The following is a 14,820-nucleotide window of genomic DNA, read 5'->3' on the forward strand; positions in this document are numbered from 1 at the left end:
GACATATCTGATGACCCCTCAAAACGTATCACCATGGAGAGTTCAAAACTAACATTCACAATTTAACTAAAGACAACTTCAACCGCCGTCACTCGAAAACATATCTATCTATCTATCTATCTATCTATCTATCTATCTATCTATCTATCTATCTATCTATCTATCTATCTATCTATCTATCTATCTATCTATCTATCTATCTATCTATCTATCTATCTATCTATCTATCTATCTGATAATGTTTTCAGTCTGTTTATCTCACTTCAGTCATTTTTATTGTAGAAAAATGGGATAATGAAGCAGACATACTGTTCAGACAGTCAGAAACACTGTCAGAAAAATATATATGAAACGTTGCATGCATCTGGCAATTGCTATATTGCCACACAAAATTGTACAATACTATACTGTATCAATCATTTCACCCTCCATAAGTAATACTTATAATAATGCAATTAACATGTTATCCGATGCAACATTATGCTTCCATCACTTGGATGTTTACTACAGGGAAAGATCACTTGTCAGAAAGTGAAGAAATTGTCAGCTGCTAATGGCATACACGGGACGGTATTCTCCAACTTAATTGATATTTTAATGCAGCAGAAATCAGTGTTTTCAGTTGTTTTGAACACTGTAGGCTTATGATCATTTCTGCACAACAGGCCCAACTGGAAAACAGGCTGTCAACTCCAAATTAATTTTTCCAAGCTGCGACATTATAATGGCAAACTGGGATACAGTTTTTAGGTCATGGAAGGACTCTGGTCGAGTTCTGGAAAGTCATAAAAAATTATGCCAGGGCCATGGAACAAAAACTGACGAATGCACTTTAGCTGAATTGCAGGTTGGATTTTAACTCACAACGCTTTCTTGTTTGTGAAAGTGCCATCCGTTGACTGACTGACTTCTACAACTTATCTTTTATTTCACCTTTTACTTGCATTCTGTAATTTGTTATCTTTGGTCAATAGATGGTCATTTATCAACGAAGGAGGGTGTGTTTGCAGGAAGAAGACGTTTAAATGAAAATAGATTTTATATGTGGCCACATCTGCTTTTAGCAAACCAAATTCAGCAGGAAAAACTGTGTTGTTTTTTTTTACACGGGGCTCAAAGGAAACTAGGCTGGTTTATTAGAATGGGGATATTAAGTTTAAAATAATCTGCTATGTGAAGCATATAAGTGAGAGCATTGTTCTGAAAATGCTTACACGCACGCACATAGACTGGATTTAAAGTTCTTTGGAGCTAATCAAGGCATGTATAACAGCATCGCACAGAGAGCCAGTGATCCCTAGCTGTGAAAGGGTTAACAGCAGTCATGATCCATCCATCGCAGTAGGCCACCGCTCAATTATTCAACAAGCTGCGATCTAGTTTCATCACCTGCCAATGCCACTTCCAGTATAGCTGCTCGCGGGGAGGGAAATATACATATGTGTCTGTCTGCACAGTTACAAACAAATTAAACATGAAAACTGGTACATGTTCATTCTCAGTCATACGTCACGTAAACCTCAAAACTGCTCCCATCAAGAGAGACAGACACAAACACATGTAGTCACACAACTGCCGCTGCATGTATAACAACACTGGAAAAGAATTATTTAATCCAATCAACTTCATTTTTATACATTAATGATTGCACCTGTTCAACTGTACCATGCCACCACATTAAAGGTACAATCTGTGACCAATAGAAACGTGTGACAGCAGTTGTGGACATAAAAGTCTGGAAACAGGCAAACAGCTAGACTAGCGCTATCCAAAAGCAAAAAAAAAAAAAATCCACTTACCAGCACCTCTAAGGCTTATTAATTGACATAATAATGTTCATAATAATTTAAAAAAGACCATTTACAGTTTAACAAGGGGCAGCATGTGTTTCAGCCTGGATCTGATGACAGGCATTCAGCCAGAATCCCAGAAGTTACTGCTCCCAGCTAAGAAATATCTTAACTTAGAGAAGCATGGGCTCAAAGGTGAAAATTTACAAGGTAAAAAAGGTACAAAAAAGATTATAAAGACTCTCCACCAGGGGAATAAATGTATTTTCCAAAATGTGGAACTGTTCCTTTAAATCGAGTAAAAGAAGTTAAACTTATGTGGCAAATTATGTCAGATAAAGTATAAGAAAAATCTACAGTCTATTTTTTTGGTGTAATCTAAATGTTCACATTTTCAAACAGAAGTGTGTGTGTGTGTGTGTGTGTGTGTGTGTGTGTGTGTGTGTGTGTGTGTGTGTGTGTGTGTGTGTGTGTGTGTGTGTGTGTGTGTGTGTGTGTGTGTGTGTGTGTGTGTGTGTGTGTGTGTGTGTGTGTGTGTGTTGTATCCTCTCCCCCACATGTCCTCACAGAGACTGACCCAAACAAAAGCTGATTGTAGCAGGAAACTAATGGTATTCAAGGGATGGCACTTGTCCCTTTGACAGTCAGGATGCCGGGGTCAGAACGTGTGTGTGTGTGTGTGTGTGTGTGTGTGTGTGTGTGTGTGTGTGTGTGTGTGTGTGTGTGTGTGTGTGTGTGTGTGTGTGTGTGTGTGTGTGTGTGTGTGTGTGTGTGTGTGTGTGTGTGTGTGTGTGTGTTGTGGGAAATAAAACTTCACAATGATCTGTAGTGAGCGTAAAATATTCCATACTATAGAAAAGCAGAGTTTTCCATATGAGCTTGTTTTAAACAGTGCTGCAGTGCTTTCAACATGGATCCCGTGTTTTTCCCAGCAGTTCCTGCTGCTTCTCCTTCCATGTGGGACTCTGTTTTGAAAACACATCCAATGCTGATAACCGAAAACTGTCCTGATGACAAGCTAGTTTACTGACAAAGGAGGGGAAAACATTACTTCTCATTCCGCTCTCTCTTACCATCAAAATATTTTTTCCCAAAAACCTTGAGGTTTTCAACACCCCACAGTTCAGACAAACACGGCGGCCACATTTCATTTGATGGCCTTTGCCTTTTGGTTTGCCGAGGTTATATCGTAACTTAACAGGCTGTCCAAATCTCTTCGGCTGACACTCTTAAAGTCTTTCATATAAGAGCCTGTGTCTTTTACACTTTTGTAGACCATCAGTACAGATTATTGTCCATTGAAATGGAGCAGACAACACACACAATGCGTTCCAGGGTCCATACTACCACACTATTCATTATGCCAGAAAAACATTTAGTATATCCTAACACATAAAATGTGAAATGTCAAAATACCAGGATGTCCCTCTACATCCGGTCGTATTTTGCAGTATGCAGGCCAGCACGCTTCGCTGGCTGTTTTGACCAACAATCCTCTGCGCAGCGGAAGATACGTATCGACTGAGCCGCCGAGAGACTTGGTGACGCTAATGCTCCGCCCACAAAAAGGAAGACGTAAAAGAAGAAAAGGCATTAAAAGGAACCGTACTTGTTCCAAACTTGGTCAAAGTTCAAGGTGCATTTTTATGAAGTAGTATGTCACAATTGTGTGCACACTACACGCAACAGCACATACTTTGTAATGGCAGCTGCAGTACACACTAAGAGTAAGAAGGAAAGGTTTGTGATTCAGAACGTAGCTAGGGTCATGTTGTCACCCTCTCGTAGAGACACTCAGGCCTGCAGGAAATCTAAGCAATTAAACTTATACAGATAAAAAAAATTAATTAAAAAAAAGTGTCCTAATGCACAGTGCGTCAAGGACAGAGTTTAAGAGATGGCCCAGGCCTCAGGGGGTTATTAGTGTGGTGCGGACAGGCATTGAGAGGCAGTTGGAGGTTAGATTGGCAGACATTTGCGTCTCCCCCACATAATGACTCCCAGCTGTGCTGCTCTCTCTGTTTATGTTAGAGGAGCTCCACTGCGAACTCTTTTCCTCCCCACCGTCTCTTACTGGAAACTTCTGTCGTCTTGATTTTTCTTCGCGCGCTCTGCCCCTCCGTTTATCTCTGCATCTGTCTGCTGTACTTCTCGGGGGCTCGGCGTATCCTGACCGTGCCTCTTGTCTTTTCCTGAACTCAACCCTCTCGCCGCATCTAATTTTCTATCCCTCCCACACACTCTCTCCCTCCTTGCTTATTCCCTTCTTCCTCTCCTTCTTTCTGACATTGTTTTCTTCCTCTGCCCAGATCTCGGGATTCTAATCACATTTGATTTTGGATTAATTTTTCTCTCCCTTAGAAGACCCACGCCCGCTGCCCAACCCAGGCACTTCCTCTCCAGCCAGGAAAAATATGATCAGGAGGGATTTATGAGAGCTGAATGTTTCTGAATTATTCCGTTGTCAGTCGATGCTCTCTCTCTCTCTCTCTCCCTCCCTCCATCTCCGGGCGAGCTGCCCACATCACTGCTACCCTAAAGAATTTGGTGCCTGAAATCAAATTATATGTTGCCATCTGTGTTGTTTATTTAAAGGACTAAGTGGAGCTGTTGTCACGACTGAGCCTCAGTCATCAATTCTTAGATGCATTCGCAATAAATGTACAGAAAATCAAAGAGGAGAAATTAATTGGTGAAAAAAAACAAAAAAAACCTGTCACCAACCTTCATCTCCTGTTAACACACTACAGCACCTTTGTCTTCCTCTCTCACCCTGCCCACATGCTCCATATGTATTTTTAGCAGGCACAAGCTGGACTGTGGCGCTCGCTTCACATGCCGTGGAAACAGTCGTCCTCTCAAGTTGCGTAATATCATGGGAGATCTGTCCTGTGCACACAACATGTGTACTGCACTGTGTATGTGGACACTTGTGGGTCACGTAACACCCACTCTACCTGTCTGTTGCCTCACTGCTAATAGCAGCTGAGGTTAGAGCTGCGCACCAAACTAAAACCCCTCTCAGCACATTTCTTAGCGGGTGTGTAGGTGGTAAATCAGTGTGATCACACTGTGGAGCTCAAGGCATAATTATCCAGGTTCTATAAATGTCTTCATCCAGGTGGTTGGAGCTGTCAGAGAGGTGCCGAAAGTGGACAGTTTCACTCCACAATGACGTTTATTCTACGACTGAATGACAGAGAAAGATAAGAAAGGAGAAAACCTATAACCTAAAGGAATAATACAAAACTGTTCACAATATAATGCAATGAATATGACGAGGTCAGATTGTACTACTTTACAACTCAGTGATCTATAGTGAACTGAAGCTCCGCCCACATTTAATTGTATAAAATACTTACCCTGCAGACTTAAAAGGTGATGTTTGACCATATGACTCAACAATGTGGTATAACCATTTATTATACATTATAAGCTTTGAAGCATTTTTTTATATCAGTGTCGTCCTGTATCTTCTCTATTAACCAATTCCCAGCTGAGCGATGGCCCAGTCACTCTGTGGTTCATTGCTTACAGTTTAATGGCATTATGAACTAGTAGCGAATGGCCATTTATATTGAATATATTACATTTGACCAATAATCTAATCACATATCAGCTTTTCAGTTTTAAACTACAGCTTTTTAACTCCAGTTGTGACCACAGCTGGAGTCATTTCACCTTCAGTTGTATCTGTAGTAGTCAGCCAGAGGATTTCTGGAGCGTGCCCCTTGTGGCCCTCAGTGGTGTTGCAATCTAAGGCACTTCTGCATCGGTTGCACTTTTTAGATGCAGAGTCTACGTCCTTTTTAAAAAATTCCCTATGGGGCCCTTCTGTTAACGACGAGGAACAAGCAAAACGATTAGGATGCCTGCACGGCACACAAAGACAAATACTGTGTATTCATACTTCCTTCACTCTGTTCTAGGAAGCTCTTGCGCAGGCTGAAGCTCACACCCAGTCCCAGTCCCAGTCCCAGCCGCCACCCCCGGTCGACCCGTCCGAGCTCGTTCCACGTCTGTGCCACCTGGTGCGGTCTGAGATGGGCTACGGCTTCAACCTCCACAGCGATCGGTCGCGGCCCGGACAGTACATCCGGTCTCTGGACCCAGGATCAGCTGCAGACCACGCAGGGCTCCGGCCACAAGACAGGCTCATCGAGGTAGGAAGGAGGAGTGTAAATTAAGTCTCTGATGGAGTCTGTGTGATTGCTTTTTTTTTATGACAATATAATGCAATCCAGTACAATATTCTGCAGTAAATTCTATCTCTTTAAAGCTGCTAAAGTTCAGTTTTTGTTCACACTGCCGGTGAGTTTTGTTCTGTTTTTTTTTAATTCTATGCAGTTGTGTGTATTAGGGATGTAAAATACAAATACATAATTTAGATATACGGTATTACAGTATTGTGGTCATAGTTGTCCTTTTCTTGTATTTCGAAACGTTTTCAAAGCGGCCAGGACAAATCATTTATTATTAATTGGGGTAAATCGTGAAAATATTATTGCCAACCATTAAATAATAGTGAATTTTATTTTATATATTTTGACAGCAGTACAACTTTTTGATATACTGTATATGAGTATCAATTTCAGTTGTAAAATGTTTAACACAAAAAATAACTTCCTGTGTAGGCCATGCATATTTAAGGTACGACTCTGAATATAGATTATTTTTGAAACATCAACAAATACATAAAAACATTTTGTTTTGCAGTAATCCGTGTTTTTATGCGTGTGCTTAATGACAAGTTACGGTGGTGACGGGAATCCTCCACATCAGTGTTGATAAGTTGAAAGGAATCTAGGTCAGAGAACGACAAGCACAAGATATTAAGTGAGAACTGTGGGAGTGTTTTTGTGCTTATATGCACTCAGCTGGTAGGCCTCAACAGGCCAGACAGAGGAATGAGAATATCATGAACAATGTACACAGACTAATGAGGTGGCTATTGATAAAGGATCATCGGTAGCATCGGTTTTAAAGTAAAAAAAAATTTGCATCGGCCCGAAATGAGCATTTCTACCGATATGGAAGGCTGATAAAAAATGATGCTTTAATTATGCCTAAATGCTCGATGCTTCACCCTCGCATGTGCCCCTGACACAAGCAACGCAACGTCATAATGCCTCTTCCGTTAAGAATGTAAGAAGGAGCAACAGCATGTCGATGGAGTGGAGGTTTTTCCGAGTGTCCAAACCAGATAGCAGTTTTGCTGTTCACACTGATTGTCTGAGGGAGAGTATCATCCAATGCCAGGATCAATCTTCCAGGATTGTTTGGAAAAAAAAAAAAAATGTCACATGACAGTAAATATGGCATGTTTTACATGATGAAGCAGTTTTCCTTTTTTGATGAGGATTGCGTACATTTTATTTGGTCTGCCTCTACCAGTGGGTTGTCACTATGAGACTAGGTCATGATAATGTCAATTCAACTACAGGAGCAACTTGATGTTTGCTGCAATTACTGTAGGTGGACGAATATGTGTCCACATATTGTATCAGCAATCGGCCAAACGAGTTGGAAAATATTGTCATTTTGAACATTGGCAAAAAATGTTGCATATCTAATCTGTTTTGATTGTGCATATCTACACAAAGTGCATCACCTTACTGTAAACTAACTGAATTCAACAAAAGTACAAGTAAAGATGAAGCATTTGTGGGTTTTTTGATGGGCTAAAATATTCTTAGATTCACAGCCATTTTGAAATAAAGCTACCACGAGAGTTGAGACTGAACTATTCAGAGAATTTGCCAACAATTCATGCAGTCACCCACATCTGATCAAATACAGATGTGACCCTGTGTAGAGCCACCATCACAGCTGTAGTTAAAGTGACAGGGGTCAGACTTGTGTGTTTCTAAGGATAACAGGACCCGGAGCCTGGACTCAGTCTGTACTGTGTGTCAGACTGATGAAGGACAGGAGGCTGGTCTCAGGGGAGAGGAGGGTCAGCTATAAATCAGTCTGATCAGGGGCTGATGGAGGAGACACGTGGGGGAGAAAGGGAAAAGTCTGTTTATATGTAGGTCTCTTCTTCTGTCTATAAAACACGGAGATAAAAAAGAGACAGAGTGTGTTGGGTAAGAAGGAGAGAAAGCAGCAGAGAGTGATGTTGCAGGGAGGAAGAGGAAAAGAGATTCTCCAGTCCGTCACACAAAGGTGAAAAGATCATTGATTCAAATCTCCAAAGGGACGAAGAAGTTAACAAAGATCATGGGTGTCCAGTGAACTTTCCCCTGGTTATAAAAATATATGCTGCCGTTACAGCATCATCTTCATCATTATAAGCAGTGTACACACAGCCTTCACCCTACATTCCCATGACCTTTGAACTCCCTGGCCGTGCATCGAGGTCAGCACCAGACTGCAGAGCACGACAAACAGGACTCCAACAGAGTCTGATAGAAAGGCTGGACAATGACCATTTGGGATCCCCAAATTTTAAAGGAACATACTGATGGTTTTGCATGTTTTATGCTATTTTACTTTTCGTTTTTTGATACATTTTCTGTCTTGAAAGTCGTGTTGGTTCCATTAGACAGGAATTCATGGTAGTTAATGACATTAAAGCTTGCAGATCTTTAAAGCACACATGCATAGGAAATCCTTAACAGCTTTTTTTTTTTCCTTGAATCAAACATCTTATTGAAGTTAAGGATCTGTTTTGAGAATGCCTTTTAATTGGCACCATCACCGTTCAATACACGTTAAAATCCTAACATGTTTAAGTACAGTATTTCCAAAAATAAACAACTGTTACTTTATTGCTGTTCAGCAGCTACACTGAGGAGTCAGTCTTGGAGCTGCCAGAGACAGAGACTCATTATGAAGGTGATTGTTTAAATCATAAACTACTTGTTATAATTGATATAATTTTGGATTGTCATATTGTAGTAAACTCACTAAATGGAAGTCTGTGCCTGCCTGGTAGGTAGAAAATCTAAAAGCTATTGGTTGCGAGTAAAATAAACTGAAGACAAAGTGTGATCCTGGACCAAAATAAGGAAAACCATCAGTATGGTCTTCTGAAGAAGAGCTTCAGTTGCTAAAGTAAAAGTCTGTCCGTGGCGTCATGCCGTTAATAATATTTTAGAGACAGATTTGGCATTAGAAAAATATTGGAACATTAGATGGCTGCAGTGTGTGGGAACATCCTGTAGCAGGTCACCGATGGCAGTAACTGTCTTGTGACCTCACAGACATCTGTCAATGGAGACAGAGACTGAGAGACACGCTCTCATACATGTACATGGGCACATAAATGAAGGTGGATCGTTCTTAAAAGAGGCTGGCCAAACAAATTAAAGGAGTTTTATTGTGTATAGGAATATGTGTTTATAGCTGAAAGTTAACCAATAGAAAATTAATCTCCAGCTATTTTGAAAAGCATTTGAAAGAAAATGCCTAATCTATAACAAAAAATAATAGTTGTAGTACTAGTATAATTGTCCCTGAAACATATAATGTGGGAGTTAAAAAAAAAAAGTATGAGCTCTTCTTTCTTAACACATAAATACTAAGTGTTAATTCACAGCATCTAGTCATGTATTTTCCTTCTTGTTTTGAAAGTGTGATATGGGAGACGTATGTTTGCAGTTTGCAGGTTTTAGACTGTTGTTGGATTGTAACTATGTGTAATTTCCTGTCAGATGCTCCGAGGTAAATTTGATGTGACTTGATTGATTCTGATCAATCTGTGGTTTCTAAATAACACGCCATGACTTCATCTCAGTGCGTTAATCGTGTTTGTACCAAAACGCGGCGCTCTTGTGAGGTTAGTTGGCTGCTGTGTGTGCCCGTGTGCGTGTGCTGATAATTACATCCGTCTCTGACCATGCATCAAGATAGCGCTTGAGTTATCTGTCAGCAGCTTGTTAGAGAGGTGAACAACCATGACAGATCTCTCTCTCTGGTCTGTCGCCATCTTTTTCTCTCACCACGCCCCATTACACTGGAGGTGTGTCAGCAGGGAGCGCTCTAAAGGCTATGATAAGAGCCCTGCTTTCTGACGATGTTTGGCAGAAGCACTGACACCAGTGAACGCCTCATTAGTCTCGGCTTGGACTGCATTCAACGGCGCGTACGCCGAGTCTCTCACAAACTTCAGTGTGACATGAAAAGATCACACAAACACGCACCGCTTGTCCAGGTGGACCCAGCTAACACACTTGGGCTCGATTTCACGATAACCTACATTACAGCATCACACACAAGCACACCAGCATGGTGGTCAGCTCACTCTCTCCCACGCATATCACAAAAGTGACACATTCAATCGTACTAGGCCGTGTAAAAAAAAAAGGGTTCCTTTTGTTACAAATCCAAGCCAGAGTTTTAGTTGTTAGTTGTTTAAGGAATGCCATTATTTTTCATTCCCCGGATCAGGATGAATTGTAATCACTTGATGCTTAAGTAGAGCAAAAGTTAGCGTGCCAAGATGTTAGAATAAGAACCAATATTGGGTTTTTGGGTTACTGACATTCAGGAAAATTCATAAAAAAAATAAAAAAAGGCTGATGTTATTTACACATATGTAAATATGAGGGACATCACAGCTTTCAAGAAGATGGCATGTTAGAGTTGTAGTGAAAGGGAAAATGATGTCATCGTTTCACAAACTAGTGAGCAGCTTACCCTGAAGACACTGCTTGACTCAGAGTCCGAGCCAACATCGGCTCACATACTGTAGACTATTGTAAACAGTCAGACAAAGTATGCCGTGACACCACTTCCAAATGGATCCAAGCATATTTGTGTGCATTATGTTCTAGAAAATCAAGTTTTCAAGTTCTGTCATTGTAAATATGATGTCTACTTAATTGATTGAGCGTAGGCAGGGATCAACAAGCATTGGGTTTAGGGATGTTGACGATGAAGAAAGATCAAAATTATTTTTTGCAAGAGGAGCCTTTATGCATTCAACAAAACAGCTGTCAGAGAAAACTTCATAAAACCTTCATACACTTGATTTGAAAATGTGCCACTCACTCTCTCCAATGGAAAAAAAAAAAAAAAAAACTGTTCTGGTCACAATACATTTCCAAAAGTCAACCAAACATCAGTTTCTGAATTAATCTGAGGCACAAAAAAAAATGGCCCACACGGCTGCTGAATCGTGTGTTCGACTGCAGAAGAGCTTGTTTAACACGGTCCTGGAGTTTTAACAGGTCATCATCATGTCACCATCTAAATCCCTTCTCATAGGGCTCTCCATGGTTGGCAAACACCTCAAAGTAACAACTGAGTTTGTAAGATTTCATCTGTCTTTGCAAAGCTTAATTGGAGACAGATAAAGTTTCATCACCTTCACCTTGTTTTGATCGGTCCAAGATCAGAAACGTGTGCACACATAAACCATATCAAAGATGTTATCTTCAGGTGGCTGGACTGTTCATGACTTTTACTCGAACACACACACACACACACTCTTTATGAGAGGCTCCCTGAGGACTCGTCTCATGAGAAATAAGCTTCCGCACGGTTCCGACAGCATGTACTAATTATCCCAGTGGGCAGAGAACAGAGTGTATTGTCTTGTGTGGGAAGGACTGTTAATGAAGTCTGTGAAACATGACACAACACCTGCTGTTCGGCCAAATACAAAGATGTTTGTTCTCTCCGTATCAAACCATCTGTCTGCCTCACCGGCTGACTGATGATCTGTCCGTCATCTGTCCGGAGATTAAAAAAAGGATGTATCAAATACTTTTGATGAAGTTCACATTTTCCATCAGTCGATCCCACTTTCTTCATGTTCCTTTCATCTCATTTACAGTACCGTATTCCTTCCACTCTCTCTTGTTCCCCTTTCATTTCTTTCCTGAAGGACCCATAAAGTCTGCAGTCTTATTTTCTACCTTCGTCTCTCCCCCATCATCCTCACCCACAAATGAAATCCAAAGCTGACTTGGAAGAGTTTACATTTTCCGCTCTCTTCCTCTGTCTGCTCACTATGACCCGTCTTATCATAAGCAGTGAATTTTAAACAAATTCCCCCATCAGGACACTGACACCTGAAACCCTCGCTATAGCCCGAGCCCAGGAGAGCCATCAATAATTGATTGTGTACCAACACTGACTTGCCGTGGTGCGAGGCTGCCTGCCCAGAAGCCAAGGTCTAGACAAAGTTGTTGAAACACAGCATCGAGATAAGACCAGGTAATAACAGGCCCGTTGTGTTTTACTAGATGGGTGTAGAGGCAAGAGCGATGTTGTCACGTAGATGGCAGCCATATGCACACATTTTCATTACGCGCCGGTGTACATTTCCCATTGTAGCTGCATGTACAGCTGTCCTAAACACTTTCCTTCAGTCACTCTTCAACGAATTCCAGATTGATAACAATAGTTGGAGTAAGTGTGTGTAGATTAGTGCAAGCCAACAGTGTGTAATCAGTATATGGTCCTGTGTTGCCCCCAGCTGGGTGGATGAGGTAACACAGGCAATGTATAATACTATACCAAAGAAGGTCAGGTGGGAGATAAAAAAATAAAAACAAAAGTGAACAACATTTTGGTTTTCTTTATATTTTAAAACCTACAGACATTTTTTATTTGTCGTTTGTTTTATATCAACTAAGCAAAAATTCAACTTGACCAAGACCCAGAACAGTGAGTGTAGATCAGCACTAGTCAACCTTGCCACATATAATAGACATATATCCAGCCTTTTGGACATTTAATGTGAAGGATACAGGGTGCTAGCATTGAGATTTAGTTTGGCTTCCAGTATTTAAGAAATATACCTAAAGATCTATGTTTACGGCTGCAAATAAACCATCCTCTACGAACAACTTCATACACACCCAGATCAAAACGTTCCTACGCTCTTACTACTAATTTGAATACAATATATATCCCTAACAATGACTCGGAAACTGTTACATGCCCAGATACTATGATAACAAGCTGATATTATCTGAACACACCAGTGTCCAGTCAGCTGCTTCATGACGAGCACAGTCAACTTACAAAACAATTAAAGAGTCCGTTTATTCCAGAAAAACTAAAAAATTAATTCTTGTGCGTTTCTGCAGGTAAACGGTGTGAACATCGAGGGCATGCGGCATGCAGAGGTGGTGGCCTTCATAAAGAAAGGTGGAGTCGAGACGTGGCTGCTGGTGGTGGATCCCGATACGGACGAACACTTCAAGAGGAGAGGAGTGATCCCAACAGTTGGCCATCTCAAAGGTGGGACTGCGCTCCTGTATTCATGTGCTGGGCATGAATTTGACCTTTAGGACACGACATTGTCAAGCAGGTTGTGGTTCTGTCACATTACCAAACCACTGCAGGTATTTTATTGCAAAGGATGAGCTGTCAAAAAAAAAGAAATGCGGGTCACAGTGGAGGTCCATACTTTTGTAGACAGATTTCAAGAAGAGCTCATAGAAGTGATCGATTTCCAAATAAATTACCTTGAAGCAGGAGCTATATTAAATTCCAAGATATTTATTCATCACTCATTTACTATTTCAACGTAAATTCCCCTTCAGCTCATCTGCAGCACACTGGCAAAAAAGATTAGAACAATTTTTTTTTTTTTTTTTTTTTTTTTTTTAATTAACAATTCATTTGGGGTTAACAAGTGCAACACTGTCTTATTTTTTCCCTTTAATTAGTAGCAAAAAATAAGTGGGAAACTTGTAAAGTAAAGGGTTACCAAAATTAGTTTCTGCTGCTTATGTAAAGGATAAGGCTGAGATCCCATTCCTTTGGCAAAGGAAAGAGATTGTAAAAAAAAAAACATTACTAGCGTGTAAAACAGTCTGAGTTCGGAAAGTATTTTTTTTCATGCGTTTGTTTTCACAGACTATGATGGTCCGTCCATATCCAATGGCTCCCCCAGCCCTCAGATCAATGGCAGCTCCACCACGCAGTCCATCAGGTCCACGCACTCCGACCTCAGCAGCCAGGGCAACAGCACGCAGGTGGGTGTGGGCATTCGTGCATGCTGCTCTGTTTGGTCTTTGGTCCTCCACATGAAAGTCAGCACCATCAACCCTTGTGTCTGTCTGTCTGTCCTCCCTTTTTTTTTCTTTTTCTTTTTTTTATATAATATCTTCCGTCTAGCTGGCAGACGATGAAGGCGGCCGGCTGGCGGACCCGTTCACCGAGATCGGCCTGAGTCTGAGCGCCACGGCAGCAGAAGAAAAGATAAAGGTCCACGCCAAAGAGAAGAAGAAGGCGCCACAGATGGACTGGATGAAGAAATACGAGCTCTTCAGTAATTTCTGAGGACATTCCCCTCCAAGGACACTTCAAAGACCAAAGGACAGAGCTCTCGGCAGCCCCTCTGAGTTTGTGTTATGGGAGAATGTCCCTCTTATTACACAGATCATGTATTTTTGTCTTAGAGAAAGACCCCAAGATGACCCGTACGAGAGGAGATCCTTTGCTCTTGGAATCAAATGTGACAAAAGGATAAAGTTGTCCAAAGGATCTTACTTTTTAAACCACTTTGGAGACTCTTCCTTAAAGAACAACATACAGAAAGTGCTGAATGACTGTTTCATTTCACACTACTCAGAAGAAAGTACATCTTAAAAACCTTCTCATACATGTACCGCTATCAGACGGGAGGATTGCGTCACGTTTTCTCTACCTTAATGGCCGTGTTCTCCCTTCTCCTGGAGTCTCGTTTCCACAGCTATTTTTATATTTTAAAAGTATAAACAGCTATTAATAAACAGTATCCCATCACCATAGACTGCATTTTAAAGAGTTTTATGGACACTGTGACTTTAAAGATTTTGGACTTTGTGGGAGTTTTGGCCCAACAGTCAGAAGCAGCCTAAAGTTGGCAGAAGATCACTGTGAAAGAGCTGAGACTCGCCACCTTGACACCCGCGCAGATGTTTGAAAAGGATGGGTGTGAAAAGTGTATGCTCCATGTGTTTGTACCTTTACATTGAGTTAACCAAGATCAAGAATGTAAGCCCGTACGCAAAAGCTGAACTGCCTCAGATCACCCTTGTTTCACTCAGACATTTCTTGTTATTTAAGACTAAATCATAACAAA

The 14,820-nt window shown here is 41.0% G+C and overlaps 1 protein-coding gene across 1 annotated transcript in view; it reads left to right on the forward strand.

Annotated features, from left to right (window-relative positions):
* The window catches only part of LOC138629635 (Na(+)/H(+) exchange regulatory cofactor NHE-RF2), a 34,674-nt gene extending 20,168 nt beyond the window's left edge, over positions 1-14,506 (forward strand). The window contains exons 3-6 of the mRNA XM_069713467.1: positions 5,720-5,953; positions 12,836-12,989; positions 13,611-13,729; positions 13,872-14,506. Coding sequence (XP_069569568.1) covers positions 5,720-5,953; positions 12,836-12,989; positions 13,611-13,729; positions 13,872-14,036 — 672 coding nt within the window. The 3' untranslated portion in view covers positions 14,037-14,506. The remainder of the gene's footprint in view (positions 1-5,719; positions 5,954-12,835; positions 12,990-13,610; positions 13,730-13,871) is intronic.
* Positions 14,507-14,820: the final 314 nt, after the last annotated feature.

The sequence above is a fragment of the Brachyistius frenatus genome, unplaced genomic scaffold (assembly GCF_029030835.1).
Source record: "Brachyistius frenatus isolate BFR_SWC_R1_liver_20210118 unplaced genomic scaffold, ASM2903083v1 Contig_119, whole genome shotgun sequence".
In the NCBI taxonomy this organism is placed as follows: Eukaryota; Metazoa; Chordata; class Actinopteri; family Embiotocidae; genus Brachyistius; species Brachyistius frenatus.